We start from the raw sequence: 13,448 nt of genomic DNA on the forward strand, positions 1-13,448 counted from the left end.
GCTGCCCAGGGAAGTGGTTGAGTCCCCATCCCTGGAGGGATTTAAAAGACGTGTAGATGAGGCGCTTAGGGACATGGTTTAGTGGGCATGGTGGTGTTGGGTTGATGGTTGGACTTGATGATCTTAGAGGTCTTTTCCAACCTTAATGATTCTATGATTCTACTTGGATGCAAACATTACTTCATGTTAAAAATCCCCACAACATTTACATCAGGAGTTCTAGTTTCTTAAAAGTTATTGTCTGCATTATTTTATATAGCACATCGGAGTCCCTTCCATAAGCCAGGACACACAAGGACCCTCAAGACCAAAGAACAAAAATTCCAACCCCTGTCCAAGGGGAGCTTGAAACACAGAAAGGAACATAAGACAAGGAATGACACTCCACCCCATTGGACAGGAAACCATTTCACTGTGCTAGCCATTGCCCTTCACCTGCAAAGGTCTGGGAAGGTTGATGCCATCACAGCTGACAGCTTTGAGGAGAACTTCACAGCCATGTGAAAAGGATGAGAAAGCTTAAAGGTGTTCAGGTAAAGTAGTTGTTGAGTTCCCAACAACAGGTGAGGGAAGATGTGCAGAGCAAGGCTAGGAGAAGTCCTGGCCACAAAGATCTCTGAGAGGGAAAGCAGCCAGTGTATATTTGAAGCAATAAAGGCAGCAGCAGAGAGGATGGAAGAAAAGACTGGTAGGGTTAGCACACCTAGCTAGACAAAAAAAACACCCAAACAAAACTTTGCAGCAGGAAAACACACTGATAACTTTGTCCCAGTGACAGTACAGACCTGCCTTGAGGCACTCAATACCATAGGCATTTTAAAGCATATCGCTGAAGCATCTCAGCTTCCTTTGAACAGACTATGTCAAAAAACAAGGTTTATCACTGAGCAGTCAATGACCAAATCTCTCAGCTTCCCCATATTTTTATAATTGCTTTAAACAATTAGCTGCCTGACACATTTTCATTATTCCACATCATCTTACAGCCCTAGTTAGATGTGCAGTGATGATGCTACTTCCTAAAGTAGCAGAGACCTTATCAGAGTTCAGGTGCAACATCCCAACCGTAAGAAAGCCAAAGGCATCTAAGATCAACAGTGGCAAAGCTGACCGAGGGCTCTGTCTGAATCATACACAAGTTCAAAATACCACTAACCTGACCAGGAGAAGAAGAGTGGGGAAGAGTGGCTAGAAAGCTGCCCTGTGGAAAAGACCCTGGGGGTGTTGGTCGACAGCCAGCTGAACATGAGCCGGCAGTGTGCCCAGGCGGCCAAGAAGGCCAACAGCATCCTGGCCTGTATCAGAAATGGTGTGGCCAGCAGGACTAGGGAAGTGATCGTGCCCCTGTACTCGGCACTGGGGAGGCCGCACCTCGAATACTGTGTTCAGTTTTGGGCCTCTCACTACAAGAAGGACGTCGAGGTGCTGGAGCGTGTACAGAGAAGGGCAACAAAGCTGGTGAAGGGTCTAGAGAACAAGTCTTCTGAGGAGCGGCTGAGGGAACTGGGGTTGTTTAGCCTGGAGAAAAGGAGGCTGAGGGGAGACCTCATCGCTCTCTACAACTACCTGAAAGGAGGTTGTAGGGAGGTGGGTGTCGGTCTCTTCTCCCAAGTAACTAGTGATAGGACGAGAGGAAATGGCCTCAAGTTGCGCCAGGGGAGGTTTAGATTGGATGTGAGGAAAAATTTCTTTACTGAAAGAGTGGTTAAACATTGGAACAGGCTGCCCAGGGAAGTGGTGGAGTCCCCATCCCTGGAGGTATTTAAAAGACGAGTAGATGAGGCACTTAGGGACATGGCTTAGTGGGTGGTGGTGTTGGGTCGACGGTTGGATTCGATGATCTTAGAGGTCTTTTCCAACCTCAATGATTCTATGATTCTATGAGGAGCCCTACCTCCTTCCTAGATGTAAAGTGGAGCAGAGGAGGGCAGGAAAGAGCCCTATATCTATCACAGCCACTCCATCTGACAACTTCATACAGTATTTTTTGTGATTATGAAGAGGCAAAAGCATGAGCTGATATTCCACCCTCTTAGTAGGGTAGTGACAAGATATTTCTGACCCTCTGCTGAAGCTCCAAACAAGTCTTCCTGATACTTTTAAGGCACAGCAAAGCACCCATCAGATATTTGTAGGAAAGTCAGTCAATTCGATTGATGGCTACTTCCTTCTCACTGCATTTCAGCTAAACTGAGTTTTATTTGGTTTGTTTTGGTTTTTTGGCTTTTTTTTTTTTTGAAAGATCTGTTACAGAGTAGAACTTTAGTGGTGCAGCTTCCAGAGGGTGCATAATTCCTAGATGCCAGAAGCATCTCTAGGGAGGGCCCTTGCATATATGGCTAACAAAGCTGCTAGGGGGATGCTGCAGGCAGAATGAAAATAGTTTAAATCTTAATAGAAAACTAGCTTTCAAGAGTTTACAGATATTTGAGAACACGCAATGACAGGGAGAAATATTAAAGAGCAAGATATATTTCAGTAAAGCCACAAGAGATAATTAACTAAGTTTCCAACTATCATTTCAACATACTCTTAACCCTTGGAAAATTGAGGATAATACTGGACAATAAAGTTACATGCATTATGCTCAATTATACATGGGTTAGAAACCACACAGTCCATTCAGTATTCTGCAGCAACCAAGCCCTGTTAATCTGAGCAAAACCTGTAAACGTACATAGAAACTGACAATCTGGGAAACGAGTACTTCTGTGAATGACGGCTCAACGAAAGTCTCCAGGCATGCCTATCACGGGACTGACTCTATTGGGAGCTGAAATTCCTCTCCAAATATACAGCCCTGAGAAGCCGGTACTAATCTTACAACGCTAAAAGCTGACATACAGTGTTGCTAGTGTACTGTGGCCACATCCCAGTGTACAACTGTCAATTGCCCTGTTTCAACAGACAATTTTATACATCAAAGATGCTCACTAGCTTGGAACCTAGGCACCGTGATGTGGTCTAAGATGACAAAATATTAAACAGCTTCCCAAAATATTCAAGACTAGCTACTTCACCAAAGGTTTGGGTCCAGCAGCATCAATGGAAAACTTAATTTTCCAACTAGTTTCCCATCATGGCTAGCACCGTAAGATAGGAGGGTTTCTGCTGTAAAAAGAATCCAAAGTAGCCCCAGAAGGCTGCTCCAAGTGTTTCTAATTATACCACAAAGATCTAAAAAGTGTCAGCTACCCCTGATTCAATTACAATTGTTAGATGCTGCCTTTTCATGCAATAACACGTGGTGCTGCTCATCTTTCTATGTAGCTTTACAAAGTAGCCCACCGATTAAAGACACTGCACCAGAGCTAAACAAAGCAGAAAGGACAGAAGAGGTCAGTTATTATCACATTTGCATCTGTTATTACTCTCACATGCAATATTTTAAGAACTCTGTGTTAAAATATACCAAATTTTTCATCAGATGCTGAATAGCACGAGATAATTACAGCTCTCCCACATACAGATCACACTGATTACATTCAACAACTCTTTTGTACATCAGATGCCTATTGACTAGTAGTATTCCAACAACCCTAAATGCAGCCATGCTCTATTTTCTTAAGCCAGCATACACATAATTTTTAAATGAGCATGCCCCCTCATTTGTTATGATTTCCTGCACCCCAGCAGTTCTCAGGTGACCGACGGAGAAAGGAGGATCCAGTAACTACAACACTGAACCAGGGCCTGCAAGTTTTCTTCCTCTGCTGCAGACATCATGGGATGGACCCGGTTGGAAACTGACATGCTTGAACTCCCAGGATACTCAGCGGAGACCTACTCAGTACTTGATGGAGCCCAGAGCATGATTCAACTCGCCCTGAAACAGACACTGAGCACAAGATCTGCTGAGCCACTCTCTAGGCTCCAGTGACTGTAACAGGAGTATAGACATCTAAATTAATCATGTCTTAATCCTGACTTGAATGCCACCCACTGTATGACCAGAGGCAAATCACTTTCTTTCACCATATGCTCCACAATGCAGAGCCATAAATGGACACTTGAAGTAGCCCAAACAGACATTTCAGGAGTTTATAAGCAATGTAACTGCATTAGGGGATGAAAATAGCCAAGACAATCATGCTAATGCTGTTTCTACTACATAGATAACCTACTTCAGGTTAGTTGGACCTGCACTGTGTAAGGTAGGCACACCCCAAATTCCTCATAACGTTAACTCCCTACCTTTAAAATGAAAATAACAGCAAATTCCTACTGAGAGGGGTGCTGAAAGAATAAAATAAAGACTGTGAAGCACTAGGGACACTGAGATAATGATACTTTAAGGTTAAATCAAGATAAGAATTGCATAAGGCACCAAAAGAACACTTCATCAGCCCCCAGACACTTTGTTTCTCAAGGCGCTACTCTAGTCATCTTCTCTTGATACTTTTAAAATCTGAATAAAAGTACCACAACTAGCCAGAATCCTACCAGCCAGCACCTGGTAGGATATACAGTACATATACACTAATAAAGTAGTAAGCAGCGAAACATTTAAGAAGCATGAAACTATCCTAAGAGCGACCATAAAAATAGATTCTCCTCTACTAAGCCCCCAGTGTCAGCGAGTACCTGCTATGGAAGCACAGCATCCATCTCAGTCCAGTTTAATGCTCCAGCTTCAGCACTGCTGCATCAAACCCACAGCTATCCTCCCGAATAAGCAATTAATTTCATTCTCAGTCAAATGCCAATATTACGTGTTCCTCCAAGATTACCGTTAAATCCTAATCATAACTGAGGGCAAACTGTGTTCTTAACTTTTTTTTTAATGCAGTGATGTCTAACACATGTTATTGTGAGACACAACCAAAACCAGCAAGAAATAAACATGTTATTGGCAGGTTTGTTTTCCAAGTTCTTGTTTCGATCACATATGGATTTATTTATTTAGTGTTATTGTCTGAAATAGTGAAGTATGTATAGTTAGAGAAAAGATGAAGGATTGTTTTTAAATACAAGGAAATAACTATGATGCTTTTATGTTTACACAGGGGTTATATTTCACAAGAGGTATAATATTGCATCCTCTGGTGAGTACAGCCTAAGTCCAAATACTACATGGAATACTACAAATTTTAAAGAAAAAAAAATACAAGCACGCAGAATTTATAGCATATTTATCTTTTGTCTCCTCTTTCTTCCAAAGTTTCCATTACAGCTTGCATTAGGAATGCCAATAATTACTAAGTTTTATGTTTTGCCATAATCCTTTTAAAATTCAGTTTGTTGAAGCTAACAATACAAACAGCAAGAATCCTGCACCTTGCGAAGGATGGACGAGTGAAGCAGTGAATACACATCACCACTAGAACTATTCAGGGTGGAAAAGAAAAGCAAAAAAAACCCCACTCATGTCAGAGTAGGTATCCGCTTTTCACTAGGTTCCCACTTTTCCTCTACAATACTCTCCAGACACAGCTCCATCCCCTGGTCCCTGCACATATTTTTCAGTCCACATTCTTCAGGCATGTCTGAACTTGTTCTTATAGCCCTTCTTCCTCAGGGGAAGTCCTACATAGGAGGGAGGAAAAAAAAAAAGCCTTCATTCCTTATTGTTCCCTTTCTCCCTCCCCACCCCCATAGCGAAGCACACATCTTCTCAGCAGTGTAGTGCTAAGATACCTGCTCAGGTACAGTGTTCTGCCTCCTGCCACAGTGGGATAGCAGCCAACTCAAAATTGAATTTTCAAGGCACTGAAGTTACATTGCTGTCCCGATGAAACAGACTGGTAGATTTTCATTCTTCTATTTACATATCCACCTGTCACCAGAGGGTTGCCTTTTGGCCATCACAGCAAGGATACAGCTCTTTCATAATGCTAGTTCAGGAGGAGGAAAAAAGTACTGCCAAGACCTGCAGCTCAGAACAAAGCATCTTTGGAACCGGCAATAGCAGTAATATCACAACAGAAGGCAGAAATCCTCTCTTATTAGATAAGGGTCTTTTACAAGCTACAAAAGCTAGAAAGCCCAACAGAAGCCCTTAACCAGTCTGCGTCACCGGCCCGCTAGACTCATAATACATCCAAAGGAGGCAATAACTTGAGCCCTTCCCTTCTGTTCTGGCTAGGAAAGCATCTGTACCAGACAAGATACCTTTTATTTAATGACAAAATGGGCATATTGCAGAGCTTTTCATAAAGTATTCACCCAGCAAACTTCATTCCAGTAATACAAGACTCTGTGAGATAAGGAAAGATATTAATGATAAAAGAATGGCAACCTAAGCAACATTCATTTTGCACACACAAGACAGGATCATTAGCCTAGAAGTGTGTACCAACACTTGCTTTAGCAGAAGCCTTAGCCCTTGATGAGCACCAATTAAGTTTTAAATGGAGTTCTTTCCTTTGATCAAGGAGCAAGATAAGATCACATTTATGCCACAGAGCTTTGATTGCAACAGCACACCAGATGCTTTGCTTACCTACCCCTAACTACTAGCATAAGAAACAGTCCAAAAAACTAAAGAGATTTTGTCATTACAGTGACAAAGAACTGTCTTCATGTAAAGGGGTATCAGAGAAGCACGTACAAGAAACTACATGAACTGAGCACTGATGCAATATTATAACATAATTTGGCCAGATACAGAATGCATGTCTGTAGACCAAAGCTACAGAGGTCAGTGATTTGATCTCACCAAATCAAACACAGATGCTTGGTTTTGTCCAGCATGTGTGACATTTGATAAAAATTAGCTACATTTCACAATATCATTAAACATTCATTACCTATTAAAATAGATACTTAAGCCAGTGAAACAGATCAGGCTGATTCAGTGTACCTCCCACAGATCCTCCAAGCTGTGAAATGTTATTGCTCATACTCTGAAAAGATGGGGGCAGGCATATGGAAATCCGCAGGCAATTTCCTTGTGCAAAGAAAGCGTGGCGTAGGGATCTGAATGATAGCCTCAGACTCCAAAGTCATCTATCTCACTCTGGTAATGAGAGCCCAAGAGACAAAAGGACTGTATACCCTTCCTAACATCAGACAGAGATCCACAGTCAAACAGCATTTTTATTTGAATTTCCTATCTCTTACTGCAGCCCTGTGGACAAACACACTAAAATCTGTGAGCAATCCCGTGACCACAAGAGGCTGGGCCCTGAAGAACTACCGTAAATACATGAGAGGTTGCTATAGAGGCCCCAGCTCCATTAACTCCTGTCCACCCTTCCTCTCCTCTCCCCAGGTTAGCCTTGAAAACATCAGTACCTCACTACCTCCTCCTTTTGACAGGACTTACATGTTTGAGGTATGTGGAAGATAGAGCAAGGAGACACTGGGGAAACACCGTCCCTCTAGGGAGGGGAGACCTCACCATGCAACGTTGTTAGGAAAATGCAAGGTACAAATTAAGACCAATATCATCGCTTTTATGGAAAAAATGCAACGGTAATCAACTTTTTCCACTTAATTCGCAGAGGCACTGTTTGGACTTACTCATTAACATACCTTCTGTGTGAAGCTTCCCTATAAGTGAAAATCTTGTCCTAAGATGATGCAGCAAACTGAAAACTGAGCAGTCTTGCCACCTCTTCTGCAATCCCTAACTGTCGCTAGTCATCATCTGTTTGACGTGCCTGGAAGGAGCTCATCTGTTAGACCATGACTTAAACCAGGCAATCCAGAAGTTTAGATTTAAGAAATCAAAAGGAAAGAACAAACACCACCCAAAAAAACCCACATACTTTTGAATACTTGCTGACAGGCTGTATGCACGCATCACTCATAACTGCAATTCATCTAGTAGCATGTGTTGGATAACAGCCTTTTGTCAGGGTCTTTTACTTAAGAAAATCACGACCAATTTTAACATGCATTTTATCCAGTGCCCTGTACTTTATCTTCCCTTAGCTCTTGCAATGTGCTAGACAGTGTACAGAGGGAGGCATGATCCTTGGTCAAAATGATTTACAGGCTGAAAACATGGGGTCCCAGGCAGAACTGCAAGGAATGAACACGTAACAAGAGTTATGAAAATCTGACATGCACACAACATTTCATCAAAAATGAGGCTTTTCATACAGAAATCTCCAAAAACAGATACAAACGACTTCCTGTCACTCAAGGAAAAGCTTTAAAGAAAGAAGGAAAAAAGCAACCAACCCACTGGCCAATCCCTGCACCTTCTACTGAGCTGTTAGAAGACATTTCTCTTAATAAGTATACCGCCTTACATCTCTAGTTGGTTTACACTGAGCAAACATCTTTGCTCTTAACACTACTACCCATGTTCAGGTACTACCTAAATATACCCTTGTATACCTAAAATTCATTGTCAGTTTCACTACATTCCTCTACAAAGGTTACAATCAACTTTCCACTAATGCCCATTGTGATTTTAGCATTTAAAATGTTGCTCTTCCAGATGTTATGCTGACAGCATTCAACTTTTAGACTTTCTGATGTTTGGTTAAAATAGTTTGAACAGCAACTTAACGGCAAATAAACAGAGCTGACTGTGAACATGAAGAGATCAGGGGGGAAAAAAAAATTAAAAAAAAATCACAGAACCCACAAGCAGCTCAAGAAAGTGCAACACAGCAAAAAAATGAAAACACGATCTAAACACATGAACACAGAGGCCGACTTTGGTTTATTTTTTTCATACACATTCACTAATCTTAAAATTATTCATTCATTGTTGCTAAGACTGCAGTAGTATGAACTCGTTGTGCAACTTTTTACTTTGTTTCAACCCACAAATAAATATAAATAGATTTAGTATATTCACCTTTTGCTAGTAAAACATTATGGGCCAGCTATATTCAGAATTTCAGCTGAGATCTGCAAAGAGTGGTTATTCAGTGTCATTTTCTGATCTATTTAACAAATACTCTATACAAGTATTTTTAAAGTAACCAAGTAAAGAGAGGAAAGATTCTTCTGCAGCCCCAGTTACGAGCAGCTCTCTGCTCTTCTTCACTGAAAGCAAAATACTTTGTCTTAAAAAATAACCAGGGGTTTCTCAGTGTTAGATTTTCCCAAATAATTTGGACACAACAGCATTCACTTGAGAGTACCTAAAAAGAAAAGGAAGACTAAAAAGTAACTCCAGCACTATGCATTACCCATAATTGTTTCTAAAATCCAGCTATGGTTTGCAGCTCCCGGCACACACAGTTAACATGACTGACCTTGTTGAAATCTCCCTGGGTAAGCAAGATAGCCCTAAAAAAAGAACACCAGGCCCTCACGATTAATTGCTAACTATTAATAAATTAGCGTATTTCTCCCTCTTCTCCCAGGCATGCCTATAAATAAATATAGCTGCCCGAAAGCTTTACCAGGAATGGAAATCAGGGTATTTCATGGTATAACAGGCACAGGAATAAGTGATACCCATGAACTACTGAGGAAGGGAATAACCGAACCTGGAGTACAATGAAGAGACCAGAGCAGACGCATGATCCCCAGCTAGCTAAGTCTACAGCTACAGCGACAAAGGCCAAATTGTAACGGAGCCTCACAACAACGGAGGCTTCTAACCACAAGCGCGTCAAACTGTCTTTACCGTGTAAAATTTGGCTTGAAGTCACAACTCACATAAGTATGTGAGGCCTGGGGGCAGGGGGAAGAGACAGATCAGGCTACAGCAAACAAAGAGGAGGCACAGTGATGTTCTCTAATAGGACAGTGACACTTCTCACACAGGAGGCTCTATCCTATACACAGCTTTCCTTCCTCTCGCATCTTTTGAGGAATGACCTTAGCTGTGGGGTTTTCAGTAGCCAGGGGCTTCTGGGACCAGAGAACGTTTCTCCACATGATCAGATCACTCTCTTTCCTCCAAGTTGTTGCTACGCCAGTAAAATTATGCCACTTTTGTGCTGCAGACTTCTCCATGTGCATAGCCCTATGGAACTAAATGGGTTCTTGCTGGTTTCTGGACCCAGGGTAGCCCAGAAAACTGCAAGCCTACAATCAAATACCAGCAGTGCTACAACTTCCATGGCCGTACACCTGTCCCACAATAACCTCAGTAACTCCAGGAATCCCTCTCTTGAGGAGCTCTGGGGGAATTTCAGTCTCACGGGCACAGGAGGGAGTGCTGTGAGATACAGGTGAGGACTTTGAGCCCGTAAGCAGCTTTGCCTGCATAAGAGCCAGACCGCAGATCAACCGCAACACCATCCAGATGTTAGTTTATACCCCAACAAGGATCAACTCAAAAAAACCCAACCAAACAAAAAAAAAAACCACAAACAAACATCTTCTCAGTATAGTCAGGAAAACAGTGCAGGCTATATCACTCAAAGAGCGTAAACTCCATGTCAACCCAGCCACAAGTCAAATCAACACAGCATCCTAGCCAAAGAAGTACCTTTTCATTGCTGAATATGGACCCTAAATACTATTTGAATTTGTGTCACGCTGTAAGAGAAACCTATAACTACACCATTACTTCTTCCAGACAGAAATTGAGGAGGTGCTTATAAAAATATCAGACAGTTTTCAAACATTGATGTGTAGCTAAAAAGTTATCACATCCTTGGTCAAAGCTTGAGAAATGCTTCACCTGCACAGAAAATGGCTAGTGAGTATAAGCGCAACTCTTCCTCAGCAGCTTCCATTTAACTAGACCAACTCTTATTAGCTTCATAGCCTGCTACTGTCAGTACAGCGCACTCTGCCAGAAAAAACACCCTTGTTCGCAAAAAATAGCAGCATTCTAGTCTGAATTAGCAAGAGAAGACAAGCAACTGCATTTTGTATCAGCTGTTGTTGGTAACAATGAACAGAGCACTTTTTATTTAAAACCTGATTACAAAAGTCTAAAAATATTCATGTTCGGCTACTAATTCTTGATAGGTTCTATTTTACATTCTAGATAAATGCTATTTACAGTATTCACCTAGGAGTGAACAGCTCAAAAATCACAGAACAAAACTCTTCAGGGTAAGAGTTACCACAAAAGTTAGTTCAAAAGCCACTTAGAAAAAAAGGCAGTTCACCAAGAGTGAATAAGCTAACTGTCCAGCAGTGGTCATACAGCTTACTTTTGGACTTTGCTTTTTGGGGGTTGTTTCATGGAACAGGGGCAAGTTTCCATGCTTCTTTTGGTTTGGAAAAGTTATTAAAAAAAAAAATCAATTTATAGGTGTTTGATTGTAAAAAGATTTGGAAGGAAAAAAAAGGTTCCTGGAGAAATATTCTCAGTTTTACATTGAAAATTAAAATGGACTAAGTCAGACCACTTATTTCCACTACTCTCTACATTTTTCCGAGATATTTTTATTGTTGTACCATAAGCATGCATCATTATCTGCAAAACCAATCTCCCCACTGAGACCTGGCATCTCCCACCACAGTTATTTATGTCATTCTTCTAGAATACATCTCCATGGCACCACAGCACTAACTACAGGCAGCGGATATCACCAGCCAAATACTTTCTCCCAGAGCTTGACCAGTTCAGTGAAGATCATGGTATCACCCTTCCTAGATGGCACGTGTAAGAAAACAAATGGCATAAGCTCCCCTCCAGTCACTTGTTTTATAAAACTAACTTTAAGAATTAAATATAATATTCATAAGGTAACATACAGAATATTGGTCTTCGGTCAAACATAAAATCCAGTGGTTGTGAACTACACAGTAGATAACCATTTCAGATTAAAAATAAACTATGAAACATCGTGCTAATAAGGCTGTTAGCTAGCTACTAAAGTGTCAATTTTAACGTGCAGAGATGAAAGCGTAACCATAAAGACAAATTTTCCACATCTTATTTCTTTATTACAGTCTTGTCATGCAGGGAGTGACATAAAATGACGCTGTGCACCAAAGAGGTCGAAAGCTTACCTAGAAACTGAAAAACAACAGCAGAAACAAAAGTCACCAGCAGTCTTTAATTTATTCCTTTGCATTTCAAAGGACACGTGTTTGCATTAGTCAGAAGATCCACCTCCCAACTACAGCCAGCCCTCAAATTATTCTGCATAACACTAATTGAGGGTCCAGGTAAAGAGTTACCTGTTCAAGGAACCTGCGAGTAAAATAAATTATGCGAGAAAGCAAGCCAAGCATGCTTAAGTATAATAAAGCCTTTTAAAATGATTAGCAGGTTTACTCTTTAATCTGGCAAGGTAACAAACTTTCAGCGCCCAAGAGAAAAGACACAATGAAGTAAAAGCATTATATAAATATTCCACATGCCAAAGCAAAAGGCTTATTTCATTGGAACAATGCACTCCTGTTTAAACCAACACCAATCAGAAAAAGGAGATCTTTCCGTGGAAGTTATTTCTATGTTGACGCGTAACTTCACAGCGCGTTTGTGTGGAATCCTCTTCTCACAGCGGCTGCTTGGCCGGTCCCTCGCTGGCACCGGCCCCTTCGTGCACATGTTCACGCTCAGGAGGGCTGGGAGCATCCATCTCGCGCTGCGTGAAAACATGAGCCCGCTTCCCAAATTTGCCTCAGTCTTGAGCCGAACCCCTGCCAAGTGCTGACCACAGGCACGCAGCCTAATCAGCGTTATGGTCCCGAGACAGAGGAGTAATGGCTGCTTAAGTAAATGCCGCTTCTGGTCCAGGGAAGCTTTCACCTCTGAAAGCTTTCCTCATTTCACACCAGCTTCAACTCCAGCAAAGCCTGTGAACCCAACGCTGCAGGAGTCCCCCCCCGGCAGGAACGGGGCACTTCGCGGGTACGGCCCACGACCCAGCGCCCGCTTCGTCCCCACCTTCCCTCTCCCACCAAAGAGCTTCCCGGAGCTGGACGCAGGGGCAGGCTTCCCAAACGCCCCCTTCACCCGCCAGTCCCGCGGAGGCTTCCCGCGGCTATGTCGGCACCGTGAACAAACCCCGAAGCGGAGCAGGAAGTTTTGAGAGGCGGGAGAGGGAGAGAAACAAGCATACGCACCAGAGGTGAGGGGTGGGAGGGATGGACGGACGGACAGACAGACGAAGGGGCCGCTATTCCACTCTCCGAGCGGGAGCCCAGCGTTTTAATCCCATCATCGTTAAGCAGGATTAAGAGTTCTTGCTTACTTGGGCTAGTTTATAAAGTTTTTGTTTAACTTACAAAATTGAAGTTTTTTCGACCACTGAGCGGCTTTTGCTTGAAAAGCTGGAACTTAACTTATTGTATCTGCCTGAAGGAGAATGGTTACCATCTCTATGCAAGCAGACTGGCCAGCACGACCGCAGAAGAAGGGGACCGAGCCCCGGGGAGCCGCCACTGCACATACATGTACCCCGAGCCAGCCACCCTCACGCAGCCCGCTGCAAAGCTCACCTCCCCCCTTCCCCACCTCCGAAAAAAAAAGCCCCTAAAACCCACAACGCGCAGTACGCACCAGTGCACTAACAGGTAAGGAGACAAGTCAGGAGGGAGCGGTACGCCGCCAACTCCCAAGCACCACGTCGGGGGAGTCCCGGGGCTCAGCCGGCGGGGCGACCACGGAGCCGGGGCCGGGG

General features: G+C 42.7%; 1 protein-coding gene across 1 annotated transcript in view; it reads right to left on the bottom strand.

Annotated features, from left to right (window-relative positions):
- CNKSR3 (CNKSR family member 3) overlaps positions 1-12,404 on the bottom strand; it is a 62,319-nt gene extending 49,915 nt beyond the window's left edge. Inside the window, exon 1 of the mRNA XM_019472626.1 lies at positions 12,325-12,404. Coding sequence (XP_019328171.1) covers positions 12,325-12,404 — 80 coding nt within the window. The remainder of the gene's footprint in view (positions 1-12,324) is intronic.
- Between the last annotated feature and the right edge of the window lie 1,044 nt (positions 12,405-13,448).

This window comes from Aptenodytes forsteri, unplaced genomic scaffold (genome assembly GCF_000699145.1).
Source record: "Aptenodytes forsteri isolate BGI_AS27 unplaced genomic scaffold, ASM69914v1 Scaffold82, whole genome shotgun sequence".
Taxonomy (NCBI): Eukaryota; Metazoa; Chordata; class Aves; order Sphenisciformes; family Spheniscidae; genus Aptenodytes; species Aptenodytes forsteri.